Source organism: Physella acuta, unplaced genomic scaffold, assembly GCF_028476545.2.
Source record: "Physella acuta isolate Inbredline_101_S28 unplaced genomic scaffold, ASM2847654v3 ptg000016l, whole genome shotgun sequence".
NCBI classification, from domain to species: Eukaryota; Metazoa; Mollusca; class Gastropoda; family Physidae; genus Physella; species Physella acuta.
In genome coordinates, this window is record NW_026731536.1 from 207819 (window position 1) to 220529 (window position 12711).

General features: G+C 35.3%; 2 protein-coding genes across 3 annotated transcripts in view; one reads left to right on the forward strand and one right to left on the reverse strand.

Moving 5' to 3' along the window:
- Nucleotides 1-6797, reverse strand: part of LOC131936797 (one cut domain family member 2) — a 32387-nt gene extending 25590 nt beyond the window's left edge. The window contains exons 1-2 of the mRNA XM_059293878.1: nt 6728-6797; nt 5575-6618 (exon numbers count right to left, since the gene is read on the reverse strand). Of these exons, the coding sequence (XP_059149861.1) occupies nt 5575-6618; nt 6728-6767 (1084 nt within the window). The 5' untranslated portion in view covers nt 6768-6797. The remainder of the gene's footprint in view (nt 1-5574; nt 6619-6727) is intronic.
- Nucleotides 6798-6891: 94 nt separating this feature from the next.
- Nucleotides 6892-12711, forward strand: part of LOC131936807 (tRNA (guanine-N(7)-)-methyltransferase non-catalytic subunit wdr4) — a 68527-nt gene continuing 62707 nt past the window's right edge. Inside the window, exons 1-2 of one of the 2 annotated variants that reach the window (XM_059293896.1) lie at nt 7255-7439; nt 8100-8197. In XM_059293896.1, coding sequence (XP_059149879.1) covers nt 8124-8197 — 74 coding nt within the window. In that variant the 5' untranslated portion in view covers nt 7255-7439; nt 8100-8123. The other variant, XM_059293889.1, reaches the window with a different exon arrangement.

Consider the following 12711-nt stretch of genomic DNA (forward strand, 5'->3'; position numbering starts at 1 on the left):
ATTCTAAACTTTCATAGCTCAGTGCACCAGAAGTTAATTCTCTACGTTCATGCAATAAGTTTTGTATTATTATTTGTGTTAGTACATAATTTTGTAATCGGTGTAGCAAGGACTAGATCCCAAGACGTGCACTTATCATGCCTAGAACGATGTTAAAAGTTGAATAAAGGCGGCATTCAAAATTAAACTAGTTACCACTATCTGTATGGTGCTATTAGCACAGGACATATGTCCTTCAGAGGTGTCCTATAGGACACAAGTATTCTAACCTGGTCTTGCTCAGTAGATGATTAACTGTTGGAAAACAACAAATAAAAATAAATAAACAGTGATGTTCATATTCATTACGAAAAAAACAAAAAGAAAGATTAATCATGCTTTCTGTGAATTCGAAAATGGACGAGCCATAGGGCGAGGGCGCTAAAAAAAACCGCGCCAAAATAAGACAGCAAAAAATATGAGGAGAATAAAATAAGAACTGGCGAAACAACAAAAGGGAGGCAATTTTCATGGATCCGGACATCGATAACAATTAGAAAGATGGCGGAGCGCCCCCATCCTCCATTTTCCCACACAACTCAATAAAGGGAAACAATGGCGGTCAGACGGCTGACAATAGGTCGAATAATGCACGAGAGAGACAGCTCGTGCGTGCATACCATCAACGTACGCTCCCTTCGATGTTTATTTTATCACACAAAAAATTGTTCAAGTCACTTGCCGTTTTCATGAAGTTCTACATTGTCATTAACAGCGTAGATCTAAGTCACGCAATTCTGAATATCACTTATTATGTTCTCGTGTTTAGATTTTAAACAAACGCCGAGATAGATGTCGAGGAATATTTTCTTTTAGGAAAAAAAAATCTTGAAATTATTATGTTCAAAACTGAAAGTTGAGCATGCTGAATTTATCAACTGACTTGCATATATTTTGATTAAGCCCATTAAACAATTCTTTTGGCCGAGAATATCAGTACCCAATTAAAAGTATTATAAAACGATTTTGAAATACGTCATTTTTATAGTTTATCAATATCACTGGTTCGACTGAGTGCCCTAAAAAAAAAACCACAATCGACTTTTTTTTATACCTGAAAACAAGACGTGTGCGTCCAGGTGCTTTACAGGTGTGTAGCGTGTACCAGTATTGATCGCTCTGAACAGTTAAAGATATTCAATAGGGAGATATCAACGATAAGTGACGCTGTAATAAGCCGCAGTTAGAAGCCATTATAGCGCGGGGACACAGTACAACAATCCTCTGTGGCTGGCCAGTGCACGCATGACTAGACAACCACAATACACACACGTGGCGAGGTTGTGGAGGCAGAGTAGAATGTATGGTAAATTATTTATTCCCGAGCCCGAATGTTAATATTCCTCATTTGGGGTGCATAATTTTTTGTATTGCTCACTAAAGAAGCATTCAATAGTTAAAACGTCACTTGGTTATAATTTATGGTTGAATTTACTACCGTTATAAAAGGAAAACTATACGGCCAACTGTATAATAATAGTAGTACTGACTTATTTCAGAGAAGATTCGACTTTAAAAAAAAAAACAACATATGAACTGCCTGATTTCTTTTGGAGAATTGCAATTAAAAGTTTTTTTTATTAAAAAGAACAAACTGATAAATCATCATCCTAACAAATCTCTGTTATAGAAAAATGAGCTATTAAAGCTACTGTCAATTAGCCACTCGTTTTTAGGGACACAGAGGCGCCCAAATAGTCCGAGGGCGCCCAGCATTTGGCTAGGATATTATTCTCCATTATTACCACCACTCCGGATTTTTAAACTGGATATTCTTACTATAAGAAGTTCAAGAAGAATCAATCACTAGTTGTGTATGCCTACCATCGCCTTAGTACACATTCTTTACACTACAATAACGATTACGCAATGCACTAACCCTAAATATATCGGGGGGGGGGTGTACGTCATATGTTAATGCTTTTTAACTCCCAAAATAAAATATATCACTGTCGGGAGGCCTGAATATTCTGAGCAAATAAGGTCTAAAAAAAGGTGAATACAACATTACAGCTAATTCCGTTTAATTTTAACCAACAGCTTTAACAGACCCTAACAGCAGCTACACGGCTAAATCACAAAAACAAATTACATGAGATTAATGGTAAGGCATTATTTACTAAATCTTACACGCTGTGTATAGAGTTAAAAGCCACTAATATCTTAAGTGGGGGGGGGGGGGGGGGTGGATATATTATGTTTATAGTTGCCTTTACAGAACTGTATAAATACGTTCATCAATTCTCCAGCAGTGTGTGTAACAATAACTTATTTAGAACACCCAGATTAGCCGGTTTATGTTTAATAAATGGGTTTGAAAACTAAATGCGGAATGCGCCCGTTACTTGAAAGAACAAAGACGAATGTTCACGTCCCATCGGCTACACACAGCTGAGATGAGACTCAAGCACCGAGCACACTGTCGAGGGCTTTAATGCTAGAAGACGGAAGGTCGACAATTGATGCATACTGTTGTATGTCACAAAAGAAACCTATTGTATATTTAAAAAAAAAAGAATAATCTCCCATTATCTCTATAAACCGTTTGGAATTACACGGCGAGTCGGCCAGGCAGCAAGCCAGTTATTTAACTCCCAACAATCCAATTCTAGCATTCTTTGCTCACTAAATCAGCGGATAAACGAGGGTTGAATAATCTTATTATCAAGTAAAAATGAGGCCTAAAACAGACGCTGCTTACAACAAGGCTCACTTTCCCCCGGTCCTATCCAAACACATAGGGACGGTGTGTGATAAAAAAAGGCCTGACCTAAGCGACTGGGACTTTGTGTGGATTCCCGGCTCTGTACATTTTACACTTCTCAGGCCGGGTCGAGTATAATAGGGCTCCCACACACCCGTCCTTTCCCAACCCTCGCGCGCGCCTCCACTCATGCATTCAAGAGATAATGCTCACAACAGCCAGGGGCACGCGCCTGTCACGAGCCGAATTTTTCCCAGGATGAATAAACAGAGAACAGGGAGCTGGGATTTAAAAAAAAAAAACCCACACTATGACTTCAATACCTTACATCTCCCCACCCTCCCAGTTCATGGGTTCAAATTAAAACCACTAGCCTGTCGAAAAATTCGAGGATATTGCTAGTGAATATTTGTAGTTGTATGAATGATAAAAAAAAACAACAAACCTAAACACATTACGCTATCAGGCCTATACGGGTATTATAGCAGAATTCTCACTGAAATAAACAAAAATAGCGAATCAAACCCATATTGTTCGACAGTTTGTCAGACATTTTATAGGGAAGGTGGGGGGTGTGTGTGTGGGGGGGGGGGGGGGGGGGCTCTTAAAACATCCGAGTGTCAGACATTGGTTCAAGTTTATACTTTCTACTTTAATAAATTATATATTTTCCTATTTCGTCTAGTGTGAAGGGGGGGGGCGGTTTATGTGCTCCGGGGAGAGGGATTGATACTATACTCTCCGGGGAGATGCCTGAAAGAATCAGTGTTGTTGGATGTAAAATATCAAGTTTAAATTTAGCTCAAGATCTCAACCAGCAAGCACGGCCACCCCACGAACAGGATGATAGAGGCAGCAGAAAACGATGTGTCCTAGACAAGAGGGCGCTAGAGAGCCTGTAATCAGACAAAGCTTGCTGAAGGAAAGCACAGCGTTAAAGGAGACACGAACTTAGGCGCGAACACATGCGTGGCGGCCTGATTAAAAGAAAAAAACAACAACCCCACCCACCATTATAGCCAAACTTAAAAAAAAAAATCTGGTTAATTTTTAAAAAAAAAGTTATGTACTAAACAGGCACATGATGATAACAATAACTTGCTTTGTTGAAATTTACCTTGCTAAAGGCTTACCACTAACAATTGCGGCGGCCGGGAGGTATCATTATTTATTAACAGGTAGAGTTGAGTGGAGAAAGAGATGATGACAAAGAAAATACTGTTCACTGCTCGGTACAGGGGAGAGGCGAGATCTTGAAACTTACTTGATAAATGCTGCTCTAGCTTGAAATAAACGACAGTTCTAACGAAAGCTAATAATTGCTTTAACTAGAATTATATGATACTACAGATTTTAAAAAGTTAGAAATGTTGAAGTTAAAATAAGTAAAAATTGTATTCATTAGCACTGCGTTTTGAGTTAAAAAAAAAACAGAGTGAAGTCCCTTGGTGCTGACACAAAGGCTGCGCCATGGCAACGGGAACAATTGATAGTACTGTGTCTATGGAGTTCTAGGCCTTTTCATTTTTCTTTTGTTGTTGAAAAATAATGGCAACATAGGGAAACTATTAACTGTGAATATTTCTTTATAAATTAAAAGAAAACAAAGAATCCACACAGCTTATGAATTATAGATTGTTCTTTGAAAGAAGTTTATAAAACACCAACACAGTATTGGGGGAAAAAATTAAGTATGAAACATCTTTTGAAACAAATTTTGTTGTTTTTATTAAAAGTGAAACTGAAAGAAAATCAGCGAGGGAAAGTTAACTCTCAACTGATTATCTGGGATGAAGTTATTGAAATGTTCAAAAGTGGGATAAATGAGCAGAGAATGAGAGACTAAATGCTTTCATCCTAAATCAATGGAAGGAAAAGATCAATGGTTTTATCTTGTCAGGTGTGACAGATCAATGTCCAATACTATGTCCAATACATAAACAAATCAAGATTTTACGCTGAATGTGTAGAACTAGGAGCTGATTCAGAAACAAGATTTTATAAATAATCCAGTACAAACATAACATTGAAATAAAAACAATAAATAAGCTGTTAGTTGTTAGTACTTGATCAACATTGTTGCAAAGCATATTTATATATACATGTTAACAAGAGTGTGATATTTAAATACTGACACCAAATTTTAATTTATGAATAAAACATTACTGACTGTTTTCTTATATTATCATTGAGTTCTGTATAGAGAATTTCCTGAATATTAGTGTTAAATAATCCACTAAACGCAGTGATCAATGTAATTAAAACATTTAAAACATTTAAATTAAGTAAAGATCAAACTTATATTTAGTATTATTTTAATTAACTAACCTAAAATAAGTACACTTAATAAACAAACTGATGTTAAGTTAAAAAAATGTGGAATGTAAAAATATATATAAAAAATAAAGGATATTTTTTATAAACTGAACACAAAAGATTGAATTTAAATTAAAAGCAAAAATATGACACTGGAAAACTTACAATGAAATAAATTCAAGAAAATAAGACAAAACCTATGGAGTAATTATTTTAAAAATTAAAAACAGCAAAACAACAAAAAGGAAAAAAGCAAAAAAAAAAAATGCAAGAAAGCTAGACTTTATATTATCACAAACATAAGGTGAAAAGCTTATTTGACTAATTCTTAAGTATCTGTTTAACATATGTATCGAAACATAAAATAAAAGGATGAAAGCTTCTATTGACTGAAATTAAGGCAACCACAAGAAAAAAAGAAATGTCTGTGTTTGCATCAAGTTATACAAAAGCACTAATCGCACAGAAAGTGAAACAAAAACCAGCATAAACTTGTAGCGAACATGTTATTTTACCTGCTAGGCGTAGCGCTGACATCCTTTGAAACTCCGGCTCTTGCAACCACTTCCACATTCTCCGAAAAGTCTCTCGACCGGACTTAAGTTTGCTCCACGGTTTAGGATTTCGTAAAAGGTCACTGAGTGTACCTTGGCTCCTGCACAACACCCTCTGTGCGAAGACTGCCTGCGGGATACTGTAACGCTTTAGCTCACTGCTGATCCTCTGGGCAAGTTCTTTTGTGTTTATCTCCTCAATCTCCTGTTGCTGTGGTTTCTGAAGGTCCAAGGAAGTACCTGGTCGTTCTCTCTGTGGACTTTCGCTGTGGGGTGATGGTGTGGGGGCATTGTGAATTCCATTCATTGAGACCATCATAGAATTTGGAGAGTGTAATCGCACTGTGTTATGATCTATTCGCATCGGGGATGCTGCGTAAGAGTCAACATAACTGTTCGGTGACGCCATTTTCGGTTCTGACTTTGGCGATGCAAGTCCATTTTGAGCGTACCCGTAGGAGCCAAGACTCTGCTGATAGGATAAGTTATTACCAGACATCATGGTCATTGCGGTGGCGCCCAAGGTGGGCCCCATGTTCATACTCACCCCCATTCCTAGTTTATCATGGTACCTGTGTCCATAGGCTGACATGTCCATTATTCCTGCCCCGAGTCCATTGTTTTGGGACATAAGCGTGAAACTGCCACTGACATTAGGTCCAGTTACGTGGCTGAATTTATCCGAAACGGTTGAAATCGGAGGAAGTGGTTGCAGTGGAGTCAGGGTGGCGTAGTTGTTAGGGCTGTAACTAGGGCTCATCCTACCGTTGAGTGTGTGATAAGTCACATCTCCCATCTGGGAACGGAACTCGCTCGAGTCGATCATGCTGCTCACACTGACCGGAATGGCCTCTGAGCGAGTGATGCTCGTTTCGAGTTCGTCTTGGGGGTTCGCGTAATCCGGTTCTTGGGGTGAGGGTTGGCTCTGAGTGGCCGTTCCGTTAGACGAATCACCGTTGATTTGTTGATCAGCCGGGAGCTCGCCCATGTTTTCCATCGTCATTCCTACAATAAAAAAACGATCGAACAATAAAGAATGATAAACTGTCAACTCGTGTAACCTTTGGTACAGCTTTGCTGGTTGGTTCGTTCGGCTTAGAAGGCTATTACGTACGCTTGGGAACAGGCAGTCTATACCCTCGGCAAGCCTCCATGTTTGGACAGCTGTCACCCAACGACCTGCGCACAACGGACTGCGCATACCAAGTATGGCAGTGCGCATGCGTGAATAATTTTTCCGCGAAGGCTCTGTTGTTGGGGTCTGCATCTATTTAGCGTTTCGAGTTTTAGTTCTTCAAAATGATCAGAGAAAGCGCTTGTCGCGCTCACGTTTATTAACCACCACTGTCCCCGCTATCTTTCTAAATTAAATTTCTCCAACAGGACACTCCTAATTTACTTTTTTTCACCCTTAATTAAGCCCGTTTTTCCTTCTCATCTGTCCGAAATCTCGATAGAACAAACGACTGCCCCTAATCAATGTTTTGATCGAACTTTTCTGGCGAATTTGACAAGTTTAACAGGTGGCAAAACAGCCCCAATGATTTTCGATTTCATCAGAGAAATTGTTCAATACCCAGACCAGTTAAAACAGATAGCGTGGTCTAGGGGTCCCCACAGGACAGAGCTGTGCTGGTGAGAAAGGAACCCATTAATAGTGCATTGGGATTAAATTCGCATTTTTGTTCATTCCTTTTCGTTTCTTCGAACTTTATTTTCTAGAAGGGATACACTATTTTTCAAAATTTAGCCCTCAGTTAAGTCTCATTATTCTGGAACTTGTGAAGCGCTTTTAAGAAACGAATAAACCGCGGTTATATACAAAGGTAAATAGAGCATGAATTATCTTTGTTATTATTAGGTACAGAAGACCAAGACAAAAACGTTAACTAGATACTTTATTCACGAAATAATATATTTAATACAAATTAAATGCAATTAAAAAGCAACAAAGTAACAACTAAAATTTGCTAATTCTTGAATTTGAAGTTTATTTTCTTAATACTTAGTCGAGTTGCAAAAGTAGTTTAGCTTGTTCAATGCCTAGCCTACTGCTCTAACAACAGACCTGAAATTAGGCAAAATATTATTTAAAAATCAAAAAGAAAAAAATAATTTTAATTCCAAAAATGCATTTCGAAAATGAATACACTTTTTTAAAGATCAAAATGTCTTTAAAAGTCGAGTCATTTATAAAATTTATATTAAATATTTTAAAACTTTAGGATAAATATTTTGTTCTCTTTCTTCAAGTTTTACTTTTACAAAAAGCTCTTTTTACTTTTAAGTTGCTTAAATACTAATAGGACATTGCAGACTGTTAAAACAAGATCAACTGTAAATTATTCAATAAATTGAATTTTGAATATTTATTTCTATTGTTGTAAAAATAGTATACTCTAGAAAAATTATTATTTTTAATTTTTAGTGCACAATTTCATTTAAACAAAAACAATTACTCTTTTTGTTGACATTGTTAACGCTAGAAGCGGTAAAAGCTTTCTTCAAACATGGCTGCGCTCTGTGCTTGCAACGAGTTTGTTATTGTTTCCAACGGGAGATGTGTTGCAGCCCTACATTTTAGGTAATGCGGCATATGTTTTAGTTAAAATGAACATGCGACTTACAAAAAGAAAATGCCAAAAAAAGACAATAATTATTATGAGTAGGCTAAATAAAACTCAAACATGGGTTGTTTGTCTATGCCGACTCTATGCTACTCGCCGCACTTCTGCAGTGGTAGCAACTCTGGCTACTCGAGTCTTTTCTGGGTAATCTATCGTTTTAGTACGTAAAATGGGCCGAGACTAGTAATGTGAAAAACAGGTGGGTAAAATGGTAAAACTCCATTTTAGCGTATTTTATTTCTCCGCTGCTTGTTTACCTCCGGTTGAGCGTATTTTATTATAACGACTGAAACACACCAAAACATTAGGAAAACACGATTCATTTATTTGTATTGTATTTTTGTTTTAAAAAATTAAAATGAATTAAAAAAACAAAGACACTGACTTTGTTTTAGATTTTGATAATTTAGTTTTGTTAAAGTTAAAACTTGAGAAAAATCAAAATTTAGAATATTGAATGTGCAATGTTCGTGTGTCAGAATTTTCATGGAAATGGGTGAAGTACGTAAAAGTAACTCACAATTGCAAGGCGGTTAAGTTTGTATTGTTACAAGTATCTCCCAGGCATGATACTATAAACAAACATTAATGAACTTACAATGACCCCAAAACTGAGGCCAACACAATTTCAAATAGCAATTGCCCGAGCTATGACGTATGACAGTGTAAGGATTTTTCTCCCGCTGACGATTACACGAGATTCGATATTTAATTGGAACAGTTCTAGTTCTAATGCTTTTTATGTTTTTTTTTACCTTTTCTAATTAAAAATCACATTCATTAAAAAAAATAAGTAGATCTAGTGTTTTCCTGATGTTTTTGTGTGTTTCGGTTGTGTTTATAATAAAATACGCTTAACTGGAGGTGAACGTGAAGCGGGGAATAAAATACGCTAAAATGGAGGTTTACCGGGTAAAAATCACGATATAGCTTCGGTTATTATTCCGGAACTGTACAGCACAGCAGTAAAAAACAGTAATACCATGATGTAGTCTGTCGTGCCGTTCCTGAAACCACAGAAATACTGTAAACAATCATTTATTTGTCGCCATATTATTTTTAATAGGCCTACATAATGTTTTAAAATTTGCAAGGATTGATTTTAGTTGCATTTTAAATACTGTTTTGCTAGGCCCAACTATTTTGTATTTCTAATTATTTTAAGTAGGCCGTTCGGTTCAACGCTTCCGGGTTTGTCATTTTCGTGGCATCTCACGGCTCATGCGCTTACTAAAATGGCGACCAGTTTCGCTTTCACTAAACGGTAGAGGGATAAAACTAATAATTACGAGGCCATCGTTAATTTTAGACATCGGGACTATCCGTTTCTATTTCAGTCTGTTATTTAAGAATACGGCGCGTAAGTGAAAATAGCTCTATTTATTCTTGTCTTTTAAATCAAATAACTCTGAAATATCGCTTTGCTCATAAACCAGCTTATGTTGCTCATAAACTTTAAAGTATTAATTTAACACACATTACAATTAACTGGTAATAATTTATGGGGTTAATGAGATATGTTCGTGGGAAAACGATCACCCCCAATAATGCCATTTTATTATAATCTTGTTTAGTGAAAACGAGGCGCGTGAAAATGTGTGCTGCGCAAGAATCCAATCATTTGGCTAGATTTATGACTGTTTTTTATGTCACACCTAAAAATAGAATGTTTACGCTTTCTTCAGTGATGATCGTTTTTATTATTTTTTAAACTGAAAGTATGAATTATTAGTTAGATTGCAGATTTTGTAACTTGTTATACTTACCATTTATCAATTTTAAAAGTATAGCATGCTGATTGTAAACATATCTAGTCATGAAACACAGAAATATAAAGTTGCAATTGGGATGTGCCACTCCCGGGTCACACCCCCTCAAGAAAACACGTGTTTATTAAGCTGTTTATCTCACTTTACAACTGTAATTAAAATTAATTTTCAAATTTTTATCACTTATTGGGTAAGATTAAGCACATGTTTACTAAAAAATAAAAAACAAACAAAAGCAAATTCTGTTTTAATGACGGTCACGGGTCAAGTTTTTTTTCCTTCTGTCAAGTTCAGTGGAGGGTGCCACAGGCTGACCTGACTTGGGAATTTTTTCAGTAATAATGATTTTGCACAGAAAGTTAAAATATGCTAAATTGGCTTAGTGTACTAGTGTGCTAGCTATTATTGATACATTTTTAATAAAAAAATCATTCTGTAATTCTCATCAAAAAGCCTATTTTAAGTGTATGCCTCTTGGCAGTATGTGCTAATTTGTAATTATTTTTGCTACTAAACATTATTCTAGTTCTTCTTACTACTTTTAACTTTAGTAAATCTAATCGTCTTATTTTACTAACAGAACTAGAGCTAGATCTAGTTGTCTCAAATCTTCTGCTAGTTTTTTTTCTGTTTCTTAAAAAGACATTAATTACTTCACTCAACTTTATTAATAATATTTAGATTTACTAATTGTTGCTAATTTTTTGTCAATTAAACATTAAATTAAGTTAAAACAACAATTTAATGCACTTGACTCTATTTTTATTTCAACAGTCAAATAAACTATGGTTTACAGCAGGGGTCTCCAAACAAACGAATGATACCGAAACTCAACAAACTTTACCGGATAATTTCTGACGCTATATCGGGATTTTACCAAATAGTGACTCCTTAAATTTTAGTAATTATTTCACATTTATAGGAGGAATTATGTTTTGAAAGTTACAAAAATGTTTTGAAGTTTCATTCGGCCTAATGTAAGCCTACCTGTTTTTTAAACTGTAGGCCTAAAATAAACAATTGTATTAAACCTTTTCAGTAAAAAATATAGAATAGCGATGTTTTCATCAGATGCATTGATGCAACCAAGCTCATTTACTTTAGCAGCCATCTTGTTTTAAAGTTTTATTTTAATAAAATTATAGTTAGAGGTTCAGGGAAACCACTCTAATTTACCATTGGCCACTTTTTACATAGCAAATCCTGCTAGCAAAAACTGCCATTTAAAGTTAATTTCTGGCGTATATTGATATATTTAGTAGCCATTGATTTTGGTTTATTATTCAGTTATCTGTAATATTTTACATAAATATATCACAATATACTTCTATTAAAGCCTTGACAATGAGGCAACTTTTTAGCACATTACTAGCATTACTACATTACATTGTCTCACCTAAAACGATAGATTACCCTTTCCTGGCGTTTCTATAGAATATTTCGTCTAACATACTCATACTTTCCAAGTTAATTATATACCACTATGATTGACTCCTGTGTTTCCTGACAGATTTGTCCATTTTAATTAGGCCTAATGTAGATCTATTTCTATTATTAAAATTTAAATTAGGCCTAAGCGTAAGGCGTAGAGTCCTAATAGACTAGTCTGGGTCATAGTAAAGTTCAAAATGGCGAGGCAGTAAAATGCGAGAAGGGTGTGATTACAGAAGATCTCATATTTTAGCCTTACCCAATGGCGCTGATATTTTTGAAAATTTTACGGCACCTGAATTTCACTATGCCAAGAATTTTCATGAACTTAGTTGAATACTTTGATGCAGATTTTAATTTTTAAACACTGTATTTAGGCAGTTTGATTCTCAACTTCCAGGTTTATTTGTTTATATCCGTATCATGGCCCAAGCACAAGAAGGGCATTTCTAAGATGGCGGTCTGTTTTGTTTTCATTAAGTGCTAGAGGGATAAAACTAGTTATATTGTTGAAGCCATTGTCAATTTTAGTAATTTTAATTTAATTCTGTTTTTTAAGAACCTATGTAATTTCTTTGTTAATCTCACAAGCGGTGCTTTAGTAAAAGTAGCACTCTGTATTCTTGTGTTAAAAAATCAGATACATACATTTTTCGAAAAATTTTGACTCTAAACCAGTGTATTATGATGAAGCTACGTTTTTTCATAATCTCTTTGCCCAAAACAATGCACAGAAAAATGTGTGCCACGCCAAAATCCAGTCAATTGGCTAGATTTATGACCACTTTGTATTTCATGTCGCGTCATACCTAAAAATAGTAAGCATTGAGCTTTCCTCATTGATGAATGTTTTTATCATTTTTAAAGTGAAAATATGAATTATTAGTTAAGATTGCAGTATCTGTAATGTTTTATACTTACTCCCTGTCTATTAAAAAGCACAACATGTTAATTGTGTACTAATATTGTCATGAAATATGAAACCCCATAATTTAAAGTTCAAATTTCAATTTGCCACACCCCTTCAAGAAAGCATGTGTTTACTAAACTGTTTATCACACTTTACAACAGTAATCAAAAATTAATTTTCAAATTTTAATTACATATTTGAGCAACATTTAACACATTTCTACTTAAAATTAAAAACAAACAAAAGTAAACCAAATTTTTATCCCAAATTGTTTGATGATAGAATGATTTCATTCAATCGTGTTGACTTTGAAAATAGGTCGATAATCAGTTTTTAAAAATTACAATTTGTTAGGAAAAGA